A 16,841-nucleotide genomic window follows, 5' to 3' on the forward strand; every position below is an offset into this window, starting at 1 on the left:
GTTCATCAGTCAATGGACACTAGGGCTCTTTCCATAATCTAGCTATAGTCTTAAGAGGGCTGGTGAATACCTGTGGAGCCAAAAGCATTTTGAGGGGCATCTGGGTGGCTCTCAGTGGTTGAGTGTCTGCCTTCAGCTCTGGTTGTGGTTCCGGGGTCCTGGGATTGGGTCCCATATCAGGCTCTTTGCAGGGAGCCTGCTTCTCCCTCTGTCTCTCTCTGCGTGCCTCTCATAAACAAACAAACAAACAAACAAACATTTTTAAAAGATCAGATTACATTTTAATCCAGATACCTATCTTTTTATAAGGCAAAGACATGGCATGATTTTCTAAGGTAAATTTGTGATTCCTTAAAGTTTGGGCATGCCTTTCTTTATTCACTGGTGGGGTCTTTTCTCATTTTAGCAAAGAAAATGCCCAAGTGCCTGGCATAAATTGATACTTAGTAAATATCTGATGTTCAATGAATAAAACTAGAGTTTTATCACTGAATTAGGGAAGCCTGGGTGGCTCAGCTGTTGAGCATCTACCTTCCGCTCAGGGCATAATCCCAGAGTCCCAAGATCAAGTCCCACGTCAGGCTCCTTGCGTGGAGCCTGCTTCTCCCTCTACCTGTGTCTCTGCCCCTCTCTCTCTCTGTCTCTCTCTCTCTCTTTCTCTCATGAATAAATAAAATCTTTAAAAAAAAAATCATCGAATTAAATGATTCACTTCCACACTCTCTTCCTCTCTTTTCACATTGATGCTCAATTTCTGCTCTAAGTAAAGAACAAGTTTATGGAGGAGAGCAAGTGGGGAAAGGGGACCCCGGATATCACTGAGAACTGCCCTCATTGTTTAGACAAGACTTGCCCAAGAAGCCCCAACAAAGTGGTATCCAGTGCCAGGAATGCAGGTTTCCCAACTTCTAGCTCTGTCCACTCTGTTTTAATGTTTCTTGCCTGTCCCTGCAGATTTACATTTTGGTTATAAGAAGTGGAGGTCACAGTGTCCCATTTTATCTTCCCCAAGATGAGTTCTCTAACATCAAAGACCATTACTCACTCTGATCACTAGAAGATGTGTGTGAATGGGTTTTATTGTTTTGTGTCTTGAGGTGTCTGTGCTTACCTTAGGGCCCTGTTTCAACATAATTTTGGAAAGAAACACAGAAGATAAAACAGCTGTTCAATCAGCAACAATGTTCAACATTGTGTTACCTTATGACTCCTAGAATGAGGAAGTGCTTGCTTCTGTCAACAAAAGCCCCAACCTCTCCCAGGGTGCAAGAGGGAAGCAGCTTGTTAAAAGGCACAGATTCCACATCAGAAGACTTGGGTTCCGGTCCCACCCCTGCTCAAACTAGCAGTGCGATTGACCTTGGGTGACTCCAATCCTCCCTCTGGGTCTCAGTTTCCTCCTTCCTAAAATGGGAAGAGTAGGGAAAGGGATAATGTCGAGGATCTCCAAAGTCGCTTCAAACTGTGATATGCCATTTGTGGGGACTGGCTGTGCCACGTGGGGTCATTAGATTTCCCCAGTTGCTGGCCCCACCTCCTGTTTGAGCACACAGCAAGTACAAACTGTAGAGGGATTGGTGACCTCCCTGCCAGGGGAGGTTGACACAGGCACTCCTTGGGCCCTGGGGCTCTCAATTTTCTCACCCTGCTACTCTAAAAAAAAAAAAAAAAAAATGTTGCTTTGTGGCAACCTGTGCATGTGTCTTATTTTTCCAATTAGATATTCCCCAAGCACGGTAAATAAATATTAGACAGAGAAAAAGATCACAGAGGCCTCCTCTCTTCCTCCCTTCCCCTGATAATGCTTCCTCCCACCCTCCCTCCACCCCACATTGCTGCCAGGGCTGTCACAGTGCCTTTCCTTCCATCTAGTATTCCTGCCTCTAGGCTTGGTCTTTTTTTTTTTTTTAAATTTATTTATTAGAGAGAGAGAGAGACAGGCAGAGGGAGAAGCAGGCTCCACGCAGGGAGCCCGACGTGGGACTCCATCCCGGGTCTCCAGGATCACGCCCTGGGCGGAAGGCGGCGCTAAACCGCTGAGCCACCGGGGCGGCCCCAGGCTCGGTCTTCTATACTACAGTCCAGGAAGTCCCCTACGGCTCCCAATGGCAGAAATGCGCTCGCTTCCCCCCACCCTCGGCCGCAGCGGGCCTTCACACCCCCGCGACTTAACCCGGCTGCGAAGTCCCCTCCCAAGCGAGTTCATCCGTCCCCCCGGCGGAGCGCGGGCAACGACTCTTCGCGTTTTTCTCCCTCTGAGCGCCAGAGGGCGCTGCAGGAACGGCCGACCCGGAGGGGAGGAGCCAGTCGCCAGGCAGCCGGGGCGACACGCCCCCTTTCCGCTCCGAGCCAATCACTAGTGGGGGTGGGCGGGGCCACGCGGCCGCGTACCTGCGCGGAGAGAGGCGGCGGCGGAGGTTCGGGCGCGGCGACGCGGCCTTCGGCGATGAAGCCCTGGGCGGTGGGCCTCGGGCCGCCGCCGCCGCTGCCGCTGCCGCTGCTGCTGCTGCTGCTGCTGCTCGGCGCGGCGTTGGTGCGCGGGCCGCCGCCTCCGCGCCGCTACACCCCGGACTGGCAGAGTCTGGACTCGCGGCCGCTGCCGGACTGGTTCGACAAGGCCAAGTTCGGGGTGTTCGTGCACTGGGGCGTGTTCGCGGTGCCGGCCTGGGGCAGCGAGTGGTTCTGGTGGCACTGGAAGGGCGAGGGGCTGCCGCAGTACGAGCAGTTCATGAGCGAGAACTACCCGCCCGGCTTCAGCTACGCCGACTTCGGGCCGCAGTTCACGGCGCGCTTCTTCCACCCCGACACCTGGGCCGACCTCTTCCAGGCGGCGGGGGCCCGGTGAGTGCCCGGGTCGGGCCGGCGGGAGGCGCGGGGCGGGGAGGCGGGCCCGGCCCAGGAGCCCCCCGAGGGGTGCGCACTGGACGTGGCGCACCTGGCCTCGCGGAGGGGGCGCGTCTGCTCGGGGCGGGGGGGGCGGGGGGGAGCCCCGTGTCTAGGCCTGTGTATGGAGACGATCGAGCTGCGCCGCACCCCCGGCCCCTTCCAGGTCAACAAGACAATCAGGATTCCAGAATTTTCATCCCGTGGTCTGGAGCTTTGTCACCTCCCTGCAGCCTCCCTCCACGGTGATGGAAAGCGGTTGTACTAGTTCCTTTTCAGCTTTACTGTCTCCCCCCCACCCCCCGCTCCCAGGGGGGGAAGAGAGTTCTGGTGCGCTGTGTAGGTGAACTGGGCCGACCCTCCCCGGCTCTTCTCAACGCCTTGCACACAGGAGGTGCTCAAGCGATGTCTGCGCTGTGTGGAGAGCAGTGGGAACTTGCTGTGCGAGGGTTCAGGGAAGTGAAAGTGCGGGAGGCAGAGGCTGTTGAAGGCCTGGGGCCAATCCTGAAGGACTGATGCCTTGAGGGCAGTGTGTTGCCAGCTGTAAAGTCAGGAAGTGGTTGCCCTCAGCTTCTAGAAGAGTAAAGTTGACGGGAGGGAAGCGGGGTTGGAGGAGGGTTAAGAGTGGAGCCAGGGAGTTTCCCTAGTTCTTGGCTTAGAGCAGTCTCCACCCTTACCAAGCCTATTCAGTCCTCTCCTGGGTTTCAGGTTCTTTTGGACAAGCTTTCTTGTACTAAAGAGAAATTACAGCTGACATTTAATGTTTGCTGATAAATGGATGGGAATATAAGGCTTGAATAAAGAGAGGTGGTGGTCACCGTCTAATAGAAGCCTTAGAGATCCATAATTTACAAATTAAAAAAAAAAAAAAAAAAAGGAAATGTGAGGGCAGCCTGGGTGGCTCAGCGGTTTAGCGCCTGCCTTTGGCCCAGGGTGTGATCCTGGGGACCCGGGATTGAGTCCCAAGTCGGGCTCCCTGCATGGAGCCTGCTCTTCCCTCTGCCTGTGTCTCTGCCTCTCTCTCTCTCTCTCTCTGTCTGTCATGAATAAATAAATCTTTAAAGAAAAAAAAAAAGGAAATGTGGGAGACCTTTGTCCAGACCCCTTATTTCATCAAGTGTCTGGCTATCTGGGCTTGGAGTAGGGGTAGGCAAGTAGGAAGAAATGGCATTTTGTAGCTCTTTTGTTCTTGGAGAATTCTCCTAAAGATCCCTTATTTTGTGGCCCAGGTGACAAGCCCACTTAGAGGAAGGGAACCAATGTCCTACCTCCAAATCTCATGACTCCGAGGCAAACATACTTTCCACCATACCAGAGGTCTGCAAACTGTGGCCAGAGAGATGGGTTCTCTGCCTGTTTCTGTAAATACCATGAGAATGATTTTTTAATTTTATTTTAAAAGGATTAAAAAAGAAAAAAGTATATGCCGCAGAGAGGAATGGGGCCCACTGAGGGTGAAACACTATCTGGGCCTTAAAGTCTTGGAGCTCCCCACACCAGCCCATGATTAAATCATCATGTGCAGGTGTCATCTGCCTTTCTGCCATAAAACAAATGAAATGTTGAGTGTTATTTCAACACTGCACTTTTCTCCCTATCTCTTTTGGTCTTTTGTCACCTCTGCAAATGAGAGGCAATTCACGTAGGCTTTTCTTTTACTTTTCTATCATCTGCTATTTCCAGAACCAGAGAGCTAAGGAAGGGGCATTTATTTTCCCTTCCCCCTGGGCCTCCTTCCTTGGCTGGAGACTAAGGACTCCGGCTTCCTTAAGTTTGCTACCATTCCTGGAGCAGTACCCAAGGGGAGTTGTGACTACATCACTTCCCTGGGTGTCACCGGTATAGTCACTCATCATGCAAGTACATTGAACTTAGGAGACATGCAAGGTCAAGTTCTCCCAACTTTTCTTAAACTCCTCAGGTGTGCTGGGTGAGTTCATGTTTATGGCCCACTGCTTGCTTCCTGTGCTTATGTAGTTTTGATGTCCGCAGGTATGTAGTCCTGACGACAAAGCACCACGAAGGCTTCACAAACTGGCCAAGTTCTGTGTCTTGGAATTGGAACTCTAATGATGTGGGTCCCCATCGTGATTTGGTTGGTGAGTTGGGAAGAGCCCTCCGGAAGAGGTAAGCATCTACAGATGGTTACTCTGTCATCTCTGTTGATCTTTCATTCCTCTCTGTTCTTGTGTGTTTTCTAAGTTTGCATCTAGTAAGTAAACCTGACGGGCTTCTGGCCTTTGAGTAGCAGTGTTTGAGGCTGGACACTTTTCATGTGATCAAAGGTGATATCATCAGAGAAGTTCATCGCCCTGTTTAGGGGAGGGATATCCAGTGTAGACCACGATGCTTCATTTGCATTCTGTGAAGATTCTTTCTGGAAGGCTTGCCAGCCCAAGGCATTTTCCAGTGTCTGATGAAGGACTGGGTCTGTGACCTTTGTGCCCTTCTTAGCTGTCAGCATGCAGCTTTGCAGGCATTCAGAGAAACTTTGGAGGAATGCTACATCAGGAGGAAACTGACAAGGGCAGGTAAAGGAGCCAAAAAGTGAAATAAGGAGCCACTGTGGTTGATTGTAATTAATGTTCCTTAATATTTGCCACTTAATAAGAAGTAACTTCCCAAGATCAAATAGCTTGGAAGTGGCAGAGATGGGATTTGAACCCAGTTATTCTGGTTTGGGACCCTATAGTTCTGGGTATGATTGCCTAAAGGGAGGAAAAGTGGTATTTGTACATCTCAGTTCTACTATGATTTGGTAAACTTAATGCCCTATTTCAGGGGTAGGCCAGCTGCCTGTTTGTTTAAAGTTTGATTGGAACACAGTTACACCCATTCATTTATGTGTTGTGTCTATTGGCTTCTTTCAAGCTACAATTTCAGAGTTGGAATAGAGACCGCAAGGCCTGTGAAGCCTAAAATGCTAAGTGGCCCATGAAGAACGCATTTTCTGGTCACCTGGTCAATATTCAGTTTCTCAGTGCTGTGCTTGGCTAACAGTCCTACTGTAAAACTCAGCTGTTGAAAGACTGGACTTTACGATCCTTGATTTTACCTTCTTTGTATCTATTTAGTCCCCAAGTGATATGAAATATCTAACTCTTTCTGCCTTATCTGTGCTGTTGCAATGTCATTCTTACTTCTCACTGCAGTACAGCGCTTCGTGGTACTCACCATTTATAACTCAAAACAAGTTTTATTGTGTACAAAAATAAGTTACTTTGACCCTTTTATATTTTGGATGAGAATTCTTAACATTTCAATGTTAAGAACTATTAGTAAATCTTAAGTAAAGGAAGCGATAAACCTGTATCCATCAATTTCAACTACATAGAAAATGTTACTAATGATTACTTCTGAGTGATAAGACCTGGGATGTTTTATTCTTTATACTTTTTTCTATCTTCCAACATCTCTACAATATGTATTCTTACAACTGACAGAGAAAACTATTTTTAAAAAGGATTGTGTATCATTATTGAGATAACTGACATAGATAAAAGATGGTTTAAATGACATTTGATGTTAAGGTATTTGTGTTTAAAAGGAGTCCTGTGGGGATCCCTAGGTGGCTCAGCGGTTTAGCACCTGCCTTTGGCCCAGGGCGTGATCCTGGAGAGCCGGGATCAAATCCCACATCAGACTCCCGGTGCATGGAGCCTGCTTCTCCCTCTGCCTAAGTCTCTGCCTCTCTCTCTCTCTGTGTGACTATCATAAATAAATAAAAATTAAAAAAAAATAAAAATAAAAAAAATAAAAGGAGTCCTGTCTGTAGATCAAAAACTCAACCATTTTGTTTAATGGAAAGAGATAATTTAAGGAAATGGTTTGGGATCCCACTTGCCCCTACATGTCCTTACTGGTAAGTTTCACCAAGATGTAAACAATGCTGCTGTTGATTTTTCTTAAACTACATCATTTTTTCTTTACTTAATGGACATTTGCTGTTCTGTTTTTCCATTTAAGGAACATACGTTATGGACTCTACCACTCACTTTTAGAATGGTTCCACCCACTGTACCTACTTGATAAGAAAAACAACTTCAAAACACAGTTTTTTGTCCGTGCAAAAACAATGCCAGAACTATATGACCTTGTTAACAGGTAACAAAAAAAAAGTTTTTGCCCTTATGACTTTGATCAGTGAAATCAAAGCTTCCTATAGGATAACGTTAAGTTCGGGGAAAGCGGGAAAGGAGGGAATGTGGAAAAAAATATCTGTAAGACATCAAAATAAAAATGGTGGTTTGCATTAAAACAGAATATGTTTTTCTTCCTATGGTTCAAAACTCCTGCAATGTAGTCATCTTGCTTTATAGATTGAAATGAACAAAACCAAGGATGGGGGTTAAGTCAAAACTTCAGTCCCTCCTTGCATGCTGGTTTCTTTGTCAGGACCTTGGAGAGAGGCAGTGTGGTCCCCAAGGACACTTTCCCTCCTCCCCTACCGGATTTGGCATCTGGTAGATTTGTATTTGAATCCTGGCTCCTGTTACAAACCTTAAATGACCAACCTTCTGAGCCTCAGATTCTTGCTCCGTAAAGTAGGGAAATAATTCTTTCAATATTATGGGCTCAGAATGATATGTGCAAAGTATCTGTCATCTTGCCTGGTACAGAATATGGGTGTTGTTATCATTATTTCTCTTAAAATGATTCCTTTCACTTTGGGACCCATCAGTAGTCTTCACCATGCTTTATTTCTAGTTTGCCCTTCTTACACTGGGGGCTGGCTCATAGAAGATGGTGGACCTTTAAAGCTCTAGGGACAGCCAGCCATCTCTGCCTGGCCTCTCATTTTAGACCAAAACCAAAACAAAATTTTTTGCATCCAGACAACTTCCCTTAGGATACAGTACAATTGTGAGAGACCAGCAGAGGCTTGGGGTCAGACAGACCTGGGTCTGAAATCCAGTTCTTTTTCTTACTGGCTGTGTGGCTTTGGTTAAATTCTTTAATCTTTCTAGATTTCAGTTTCTTCATCTGTGAAATGGGAATAATATACACCTCAGGGTTGTTGTAAAAACTAATGAGGTAATGAGCATAAAGTACCTAGTACAGTTTCTTACTCACAGTGAAACACAGTTTGCATTATACTTGCCTGTTAGGCAGTCGTTCTTGGAGTTGGCTTGCTGTTCTGATTACAGAGGACAGCATAGGATCAAGCATCAGCAGATACGAATTTGAGTTCTAGCTCCTATTACTTGTAAGATTTGTCACCTAAAACAGATTGCCCTTCTGAGCATCAGATTCTCATTCTCTAAATGAGAATAATCAGGCTTACCTTACATGTGCAGGCACACACATGCACGCACACACACTCATGCCACATAGAGGTCAGGGTAGAATATGTGAAAGATGCAGCTGTGGCTCAAGTGTACTCTATAGATCCTTTATAGTTGAAGCTTTGGGTAGCTGTCCAAAACAATGCATTTGCTGGAATAGTTCAAGCTCTTAATACATTTTTAAAATTAAAAACATCATTTTTTAAATTTAAAGTCAAGTTAATATATAGTGTATTATTAGGTCAGGGTTTAGGGATTCATTAGTTGCATATAACACCCAGTGCTCATTACATCATGTACCCTCCTTAATGCCCGTCACCCAGTTACCCCATGTAGTTACCCCAGTGTAAGAGGGTTCCCTTTTCTCTACATTCTTGTCAACATCTGTTGTTTCCTGAGTTGTTAGTACATCTTGGAGGCAGAAACCCTAATTCTATAGTTCTGGAGCACCACTCTTTTAATTGGAATCAGTTGCTGGAAGGACACCAAATTGTTTATATATTGATTACAACCTCATTTTTTTTTTCAGAAGACATTGAAAAAAAAATTAGGAAATGCACCAAAATACTGTTTATTAAACAGTGGTTTGTGAGCAGCCATGACAGAATTATGGTCATTGTTTTGTCTGTTTAGTTTTCCACATTCTCTTGGTACCTTGGTAATTATATGATACTTTCAAATGGGAAAAGTTTTAAAATATTTGTTACAAAATAGATCCATGAGATATCACTGTGAATAGATTCAGATAACAAACTTTGTCCTAATCGCATGTCTTTCAGGTATGAACCTGACTTGATTTGGTCTGATGGAGAGTGGGAATGTCCTGATACTTACTGGAACTCTACAGAGTTTCTTTCTTGGCTCTACAATGATAGTCCAGTCAAGGCATGTGATTGTATAACTTCTTTCTTATTTGTCACGAGAAAAGAAAGAATGAGGAGCCAAGATCTGGAGTATGAACAGTGACAGCAGCAACAATAATAAATACCAGTAGCGACATGGAGGTGGTAGGGACCAGGAGACTTCATAGATGTGAAAGGTTTCGCCTTTAATTCTTTTGCCCTCCTTCCTTGGAGAATAAGCTAGCTTTTTTCTCCTTTAATTCCTGATTTTGACAACAGAGATTTAAAGCTTATTAAACTTAAGTAGTATGTAGAAGTCCCAGAGACTTAGAGAAAGTAAAATAAATCATTAAAATAAATGACGAACACCATAAATGAGAAAACCACCCAAAAAATTAATGTGCAAAACAAATAAAATTAAATAATGGGTATAGGATGCAGATATTTATGACCTCATTCATCTCTGCTGGATATGCAGTTTAAATCTCAAGAGGAAATTTCATTTCTCTTATATCCACCATAGATTAGGGTGAGGTCGTACCTGAATCATCCCTACCCGGATTGATGTTCCCCATTTAAGTTAGGTAATTAACTCTGTTGTGATGTCATACTGTCCACATATCTGTCTACTCAGACAGTCTCTGCTGGATCTCTAAGGGCAAGAACTGTTTATTCACCTTGGATACCCCAGTACAAGAATCTTAATAGTATTAATCATAACATTAAGATATTCTATGTAATGATTTCTCATAGTTCAACAAAGATTTGAAGGAAAGAAAAGAATATTTTCTGATTTTTCTTTATCAAGGAAAAGAAAGTCTGGGTTATATAGTGGAAAGCATCCTGAGCTGGGTTCACATACCTGATTCACAGTCTCAGTTTCCTGAAACTGTGCCCAGGGATATGACCTCCTCCCCAAAATATCTTCCTCTCCCCAAGAAGTCATTTCCCAGATTACCTTTAAATCAGGCTCTGCCAGCTCTAACATTATATGTAGCTTGACCAGGATTTCTCAGCCTCGGCACTGTTGACATTTGGGGCTGGATATTTTGCTGTGAGGGGGCTGTCTTGTTTGTTGTAAGACATTGCAACAGCATCTGGGCCTCTACTCACTAGATGGCACTAGCACCACCCCAATTCTGGCAACCAAAAATGTCTCTAGACTTTGCCAAAAGTCTCCTGAGCAAAATAGCCCCCAGTTGAAAACCATTCTAGACTAAATCTATTCCTATGTCCCAATACACACTTAATTTACCAAACTGCATTACGTAAGGAAGCAAAGTAGTTTTACCCCAGATGACCCAGTACTCTCTCTTCCTTTAGGATCACGTAGTGGTAAATGACCGGTGGGGTCAGAACTGTTCCTGTCACCATGGAGGATACTACAACTGTCAAGATAAATACAAGCCAGAGAGCTTGCCAGACCACAAGTGGGAAATGTGTACCTCCATAGACAAGGTCTCCTGGGGCTATCGTCGTAACATGGTGATGTCGGACGTTGCAAGTGAATGTGAAATCATCTCGGTAAGAGTTAGTTATTTGTTAGCTACTGAGAAACTAGCCTTCTGACTAAGAGTGGTGGGAGCACCCTGGATGGAAGTGCAGGTCGACAGAATCCACTGGGGTCGTTGAACACACCCATAGAAACCTGTCCTGGAGGGCAGCTGGGTGGCTCAGTTGGTTAAGCGGCTGCCTTCAGCTCAGGTCATGTTCCCAGGGTCTTGGGATAGAGCCCTACTTTGGGTTCCCTGCTCAGCAGGGAACCTGCTTCTCCCTCTGCCCTTCCCCCTGCTTGTACTCTGCTGTCTCTCTCAAATACATAAATAATTTTTTTTTTTTTTTTAAAGAAACCTGTCCTGGAGTGCCTGGGTGGCTTAGTTGGTTAAACATTCAACTCTTGGTTTCGGCTCAGGTTGTGATCTCAGGGTCATGACCTCAAGCCTCACATGGCTCTGTGCTCACCACAGAGTCGGCCTGGGATTCTCTCTCCTCCCTCTGCCCCTCTACCCTATTCAAATAAATAAATTTTTTTTTTTGAGAGAGAGACAGAGAGAGGCAGAGACACAGGCAGAGGGAGAAGCCGGCTCCATGCAGGGAGCCCGATGCGGGACACAATCCTGGAACTCCAGGATCACGCCCTGGGCTGAAGGCAGGCACTCAACCATTGAGCCACCCAGGGATGCCCTAAATAATTAAATCTTAAGACAAAAAAACTAAAAAACAAAACCTGTCCTAAGGAAATAACTGTAATTACAGAAGAAAGTTTTACATACAGAGTTATTCTTGCCAGGATTATTTGCAGTTGGATATGTGGGTTGTTTTAATTTCTTGCAGTGCTCACACTTTGCGCTTCTGACACATGATCTTCTCCACCACATGCTGTGCTGTGGGAAGTGCAGGCTCACATGGAAGTGCCCATGATCATTCCCTGGATTTTGAGTTAATATATTTCTCCACTACGTAGCAAGATTTTTCAGTTTTCTCAGATAAGCCTGTCCTTCAATAATGACAAAATACAGATAGCATTTCAAAAGGGCAAGGGATATTCACCAAGGGAGAGAATGTGCCGTAGATTCTTCTCTTCACACCTGTGTGCTCTAAACATTCTGCCAGGCTTGGCACTCGCAGCTAGGATTTCACTGTTTCTGCTCTCTCCAGGAACTGGTTCAGACAGTGAGCTTGGGAGGCAACTACCTCCTCAACATTGGACCAACTAAAGATGGACTGATTGTCCCCATCTTCCAAGAAAGGCTTCTTTCCATTGGGAAGTGGCTAAGCATCAATGGGGAGGCTATCTATGCCTCTAAACCGTGGAGGGTACAACTGGAAAAGAACACGACGTCTGTGTGGTGAGCTTGTCTTCTGCTACATGTAGGAGCAGGACTGTGGCCCCTCACCGGCTGGTGTCTCCTCGGGTCCACAGTGTTAGCAACCAGGGCAGAAGCTATCTGGAGGAAACCCCAAAGCAGCACTCTTGCTATTAAATGTGTACCCCAATTTATGTCTTAAGCCACCAAAATATCTTTGACTAGTAAGAGGTATGGTAGACTTGGTGAAAGGAAAAGCTACAAAGTGTTCCTTGTTACCCTGCCTCCTAAAAACATCAATAGCCAATACTCGCATAGCACCTCCCACGTTTAAGGCTCCAGTCCAGATTCTTCTCACTCACTTAATCCCCTCAACAATCCCACCAGGTGGATACTGTCATTATCCCCATATTACAAGTGAGAAGGGGGACCCAGGACCCCTCTGTACCTTGCCTAGGATCACAAAGCTAACCTAGCAGAGAAGTTGTGACTCAAATGTAGATTTGTGGATCTAGTTATTTGACCTTGGGCCTGCGTTTTTCAAGTGCGAAATGGGGTGATGATATTTAGCTTCCTGTGGTTGTCCTGGAGGTGAAGTGTGTAAATTTATGTAAAGCACCAGGTGTACTCGAAGTGTTCAGTGAAAGGCATCTGCAGGTATTATACCATTGGGTACAGTGGTCTTTGCCTCAGGGGAAAGACGTTCATCCTTCCATTTGAGGTGAATTCCTATTTATGATTTTTACCATCTTCTCTAAGCATGGTGAACTCTCAGAACAAATCCTCCTTTAGTGTACATCTTGCCCTTATTGGATCCTCTACTGTTTTCAAGTGGATTTGGAGTTGAAAAAAGATTTGAATAATAACCAAATGGCTTCAAGGTTAAATAACTAGTGTGTAAGCGTTAACATTTTTTAAAGAAAACTGATAACCCAATAGGAAAAATGGAAGAGATCCCCAGAAATAGTCTTACAGAGCTGCTTTCTTCCCACAGACATTAATAGGCATTGAGTTAGTAGCACTTCCCAGCAGCACTGACAGACTCAAGGTGTTGGCATCAGTAGATAATTGAAAGGGGGATACATGGGGCTATGTGTCAGGGTCACTAGCCAGGTATGTCTGATACTGACATTTCTTTTTTCCCAGGTATACCTCAAGAGGAATGACTGTTTATGCCATTTTCCTGCGCTGGCCAGAAAATGGAGTCTTAAGCCTTAAATCCCCAGTAACTACCTCGACTACACAGGTGAGGAACCTCAGTGAGTCCGTTCTGAGAGGTGACCTTCCTAAAGGAATTGGAGGTCTTCTCTACTTCTTCCTTCCTGCCCCATGTCTCCTCCATATTGACCCTCCCCACTTCTAGACTATCTGTCCTGCCCTGGCCCAGGGCAGTTGTCTCCCAAAATGTTCAAGCCATATTCTATACTCAGGGTGTTGATGTCTTCTCCATTCCCTTTTGCTATCTGCAGATAACGATGCTGGGGATCCAGAAAGATCTGAAGTGGTCCACGGAACCAGAAGGTCTGCTCATTTATCTGCCCCAGTTATCACTCTTTACTCTGCCAGTTGAGTTTGGTTGGACTATAAAGCTGACAGGAGTGGAATGATTGTTGGAGTTCAGGAGGAACTGCCTCCTGTTGGCTGCTTTGGTTTTCCTCTTATAGCACCATCGTTGTAATAAACTACTTCTCTATTCAGAGATGGCTTTTCCAACACATTTTAATCAAAGGAACTGAGTGCATTATACTGATGTCTCAATGGATCAGAGATCTGAGATCCATTGCTAGCATACCTCTCTCTGATCAGCAAGAGGCACTAGCTGGTTAAGCTCTGCGTTCATCCTTCTATTCCTAACTTGGGAAATTATCTACCCCAGAAACTTCCCTCCATTCCTTGTGTTTGAAACCTATTTCCTTACTCAATGACTTCAGATAAAGAATGAGCCAAGTCACCCCATTGCCTATGGAAGAAGGTGAAGAGGATCTGGCAATCTCAACCATACGCTGTGTGTTTAGCATCAGTTGTCACCAGCACCCCTCCAAGAGGAGGAGATCCTGGAAGGGAAGCAAGAGGCTAGCAAGGGCTGCCAATGGTCAGCTCTTTGGAAGTTTCCATAGCAAACTAGGTGCTCAGAAATTCAGTCTGTTTACAGTGATAGGATGAAGAAAATGAATGTGATTCTGCCCTGCTTTTTAAAATATAATCAAATAAATAAATTTTTATGTCAAATCATTTCTATCAAAAAGCATGTTGTAGTTTTCTTCTCCCAGTTTCTTATGGACTACTTATGAAGAGCTCTGTTTCTGTTAAAAAAAAAAAAAAAAAAAAAAGGACTTGACAAGTCTCCATAATGCCAAACAAAGAACATAATTCCTTTGCTTTTTATGCTTCTCCTAGTACCGTTCTTTTGAGTTGGCTATCATTTCAGCCCCTTTCATTATTACAGATCTAATCAGATTTTCTATTTCTTTTTTATTTAATAGATATATTTATAAATCTTTTACCTGACATTTGAGGAATATTTGTTTTTCTCAAGCACATGGAATACTGACCAATGTAAATATCAAAGGAGCACTATCAAAGATTTATATGTCTACAATATAATTCAAGGACCTATAAAAAAATAAAAACTTGGAGGAAAAAAACCCTAAATATTTGAAAACTTTATAACACACTTCAAAATAACTCACTGATCAAAGAAGGCACCATACAAGAAAATAGAAAATAGTTAGAATAATGAGACCGCTGTGTAGTGAACCTTGTGAGATGGAATGAAGTCTTTAGAGAGGATTCTGGGAAGATGGCAGAGAGGAGGCACCAGGAAGCTGTCTCCTGACCTAGACAACAAGTACACTGGCAGGATTTGGTGGAAATTCTGTAGAACTCTGGAGTCTACCAAGGCTCCAGCTTCCAGAGGAAGATTTGGATGATAAATTGTGGTTTTGATCAACTTACCTACCTATCTTCCAGCCCCAGTCATGTGGCAGGCAACTATAAACATGTTCCTGGAGAAACTTTTACACAGCTTGTGGGAGCCAGGGTGGGCAAAAAGGACTCTGTCCTCCAAATATCTGGGATTTGATCTCTGACTATTGCTTCTGAGGCAAAAATATGGGCAGGCATTGTTGCACCTCCCCCACTGCTGCAAGCTACTCCTCCTCTGGCTAAAGTTACTTCCATGAATTTAAAGGGCTGGTGCCCCGCCACCCACCCCCATTCAAATATTTTCCTTTTGGGAGCCAGATATTAAAAACTAGGGCATTCAAAAACAACTGCATGCACGAGGAATATTAGAAAGTTACCACACATGCCTAGAGAAAGGCTCAGAAAAGACCTGAGAATTTACATCTCTGGCTCATCCTCAGCAGATAGCCTACAACAATCAAAATGTAAAATTAAAAAAAAAAAAAAAAAAAAAAAAACAAAAAAAAAAAAAACAAAATGTAAAATTAACTTAAAAAACCCAGCAAGCCTTGGGAAGGGGGGAGGGGGAGAATCTGAATCTGATATCCAGAGTTACTACTGAGTCCAATGTCCAGATTTCACCAAAAATATCACAAGGCATGCAGAGAAACAGGAAAACATGGTCCATTCAAAAAAAAATAAAAAATAAAAAAAAGGTAAGTCAACGGAAACTGAAACAGGCCCTGAAAAAGACCTGATGGCAGATAAACTGGACAGACTTTAACCTTAAAGATGCTCAAAAAAACTAAAGCTGTGGAGAAAGTCAAGAAAATGATGTATGAATGAAGCTGATATGTCAATAGATAGCTAGATAACCTAAGAAGAAACCACACACACACAACACACACACACACACAAACACACAATTCTGGAGCTGAAAAGTCCAACTGACATTAGAAATTCACCGGAGGAATTCAAAGGCAGACTTGAGTAGGCAGAAGAAATAATACTGCGCTTGAAGATGGGACAATGGAAATTATTGAGTCTGAGGAACTGAAAGAAGCAAGATTGAAGAAAAGATCATATGTTGGAGCAGAGATAAACAAAATAGAGAAAAAGAATAGAGAAGATAAATGAAACATGTTTTTTTGAAAAGATCAGTAAAATGACAAGTGGATGGACTAAGGAAAAAGAAGGTTCAAATTACTAAAACGAGGGCAACCCGGGTGGCTCAGCACTTTTGGCCCAGGGTGTGGTCCTGGGGATCCGGGATTGGGTCCCACATCGGGCTCCCTGCGTGGAGCCTGCTTCTCCCTCTGCCTCGTGTCTCTGCCTCTCTCTCCCTCTGTGTCTCTCATGAATAAATAAAATCTTAAAAAAAATTACTAAAATGAAAATGGGGACATTACCACTAATTCTACAGAAATAAAAAGGATTATAAGAGCTAATGAGCTACTGTAGTCTAACAAATTGGATACCTAGATGAAGTGGGAAATTTCCTAAAAACAAAACCTACCAAGACTACAAAGAAATAGAAAACCTGAATAGATGTATAACTAGTAAGGAGATTGAATCAGTAATTTTAAGATCTCCTGACAAAGAAAAGCCCTGGACCCAGTAGCTTCTTTGGTGAATTCTACCAAACATTTAAAGACGAACTAACTTTCCAGAAAAGCAAAGAGGAGAAAAAACTTCCTAACTTAATCTATAAGGCTGGCATTAACCTGATACCAAATCCAGACAAAGACACCAGGAGACTACAGACCAACATCCCTTATGATCATTGATACAAAAACTCTTCCAAAAAATACTAGCAAACCAAAATCAGCAACATTCAAAGTATATGGCATCACTAAATGGGATTTATTCATGGAATGCAAGGTTGGTTCAAGATACAGAAATCAATCATTGTAACACAGTAACAAAACAAAAGGGAAAAATGGTCATTTTTTTTTTTTAAGATTTATTTATTCATTCAGAGAGAGAGAGAGGCAGAGACACAGGCAGAGGGAGAACCAGGCTCCATGTAGGAAGCCCGACGCGGGACTCCATCCGGGGTCTCCAGGATCACACCCTGGGCTGCAGGTGGCGCTAAACCGCTGCGCCACCGGGGCTGCCCA

At 44.1% G+C, this 16,841-nt stretch overlaps 1 protein-coding gene and 1 long non-coding RNA gene across 13 annotated transcripts in view; one reads left to right on the forward strand and one right to left on the reverse strand.

Annotated features, from left to right (window-relative positions):
• Positions 1–2,506, reverse strand: part of LOC125753261 (uncharacterized) — a 24,648-nt gene extending 22,142 nt beyond the window's left edge. For 10 of the 12 annotated variants that reach the window (XR_007404652.1, XR_007404651.1, XR_007404649.1 and 7 more), the window contains exons 1-3: positions 2,174–2,385; positions 1,201–1,404; positions 71–226 (exon numbers count right to left, since the gene is read on the reverse strand). This is a non-coding gene — a long non-coding RNA (uncharacterized LOC125753261). The other 2 variants (XR_007404650.1, XR_007404658.1) reach the window with 2 other exon arrangements.
• FUCA1 (alpha-L-fucosidase 1) lies at positions 2,421–14,049 on the forward strand. The gene is made up of 8 exons (XM_025447414.3): positions 2,421–2,841; positions 4,876–5,010; positions 6,850–6,987; positions 8,948–9,053; positions 10,334–10,534; positions 11,669–11,859; positions 12,964–13,063; positions 13,287–14,049. Exons 1-8 carry the CDS (start codon positions 2,447–2,449, stop codon positions 13,422–13,424), a joined length of 1,404 nt encoding a protein of 467 aa, XP_025303199.3. The 5' UTR covers positions 2,421–2,446; the 3' UTR covers positions 13,425–14,049.
• Positions 14,050–16,841: the final 2,792 nt, after the last annotated feature.

Source organism: Canis lupus, chromosome 2, assembly GCF_003254725.2.
Source record: "Canis lupus dingo isolate Sandy chromosome 2, ASM325472v2, whole genome shotgun sequence".
In the NCBI taxonomy this organism is placed as follows: Eukaryota; Metazoa; Chordata; class Mammalia; order Carnivora; family Canidae; genus Canis; species Canis lupus.

Bases quoted from the DNA above. Each gene is read 5' to 3' on its own strand.
- FUCA1 (XM_025447414.3), top strand. From the start codon at position 2,447: ATGAAGCCCTGGGCGGTGGGCCTCGGGCCGCCGCCGCCGCTGCCGCTG. The intron at 5,011-6,849 runs GTAAGCATCTAC...TTTCCATTTAAG, and splicing joins GGAAGAGCCCTCCGGAAGAG to GAACATACGTTATGGACTCT. The intron at 13,064-13,286 runs GTGAGGAACCTC...TGCTATCTGCAG, and splicing joins TAACTACCTCGACTACACAG to ATAACGATGCTGGGGATCCA.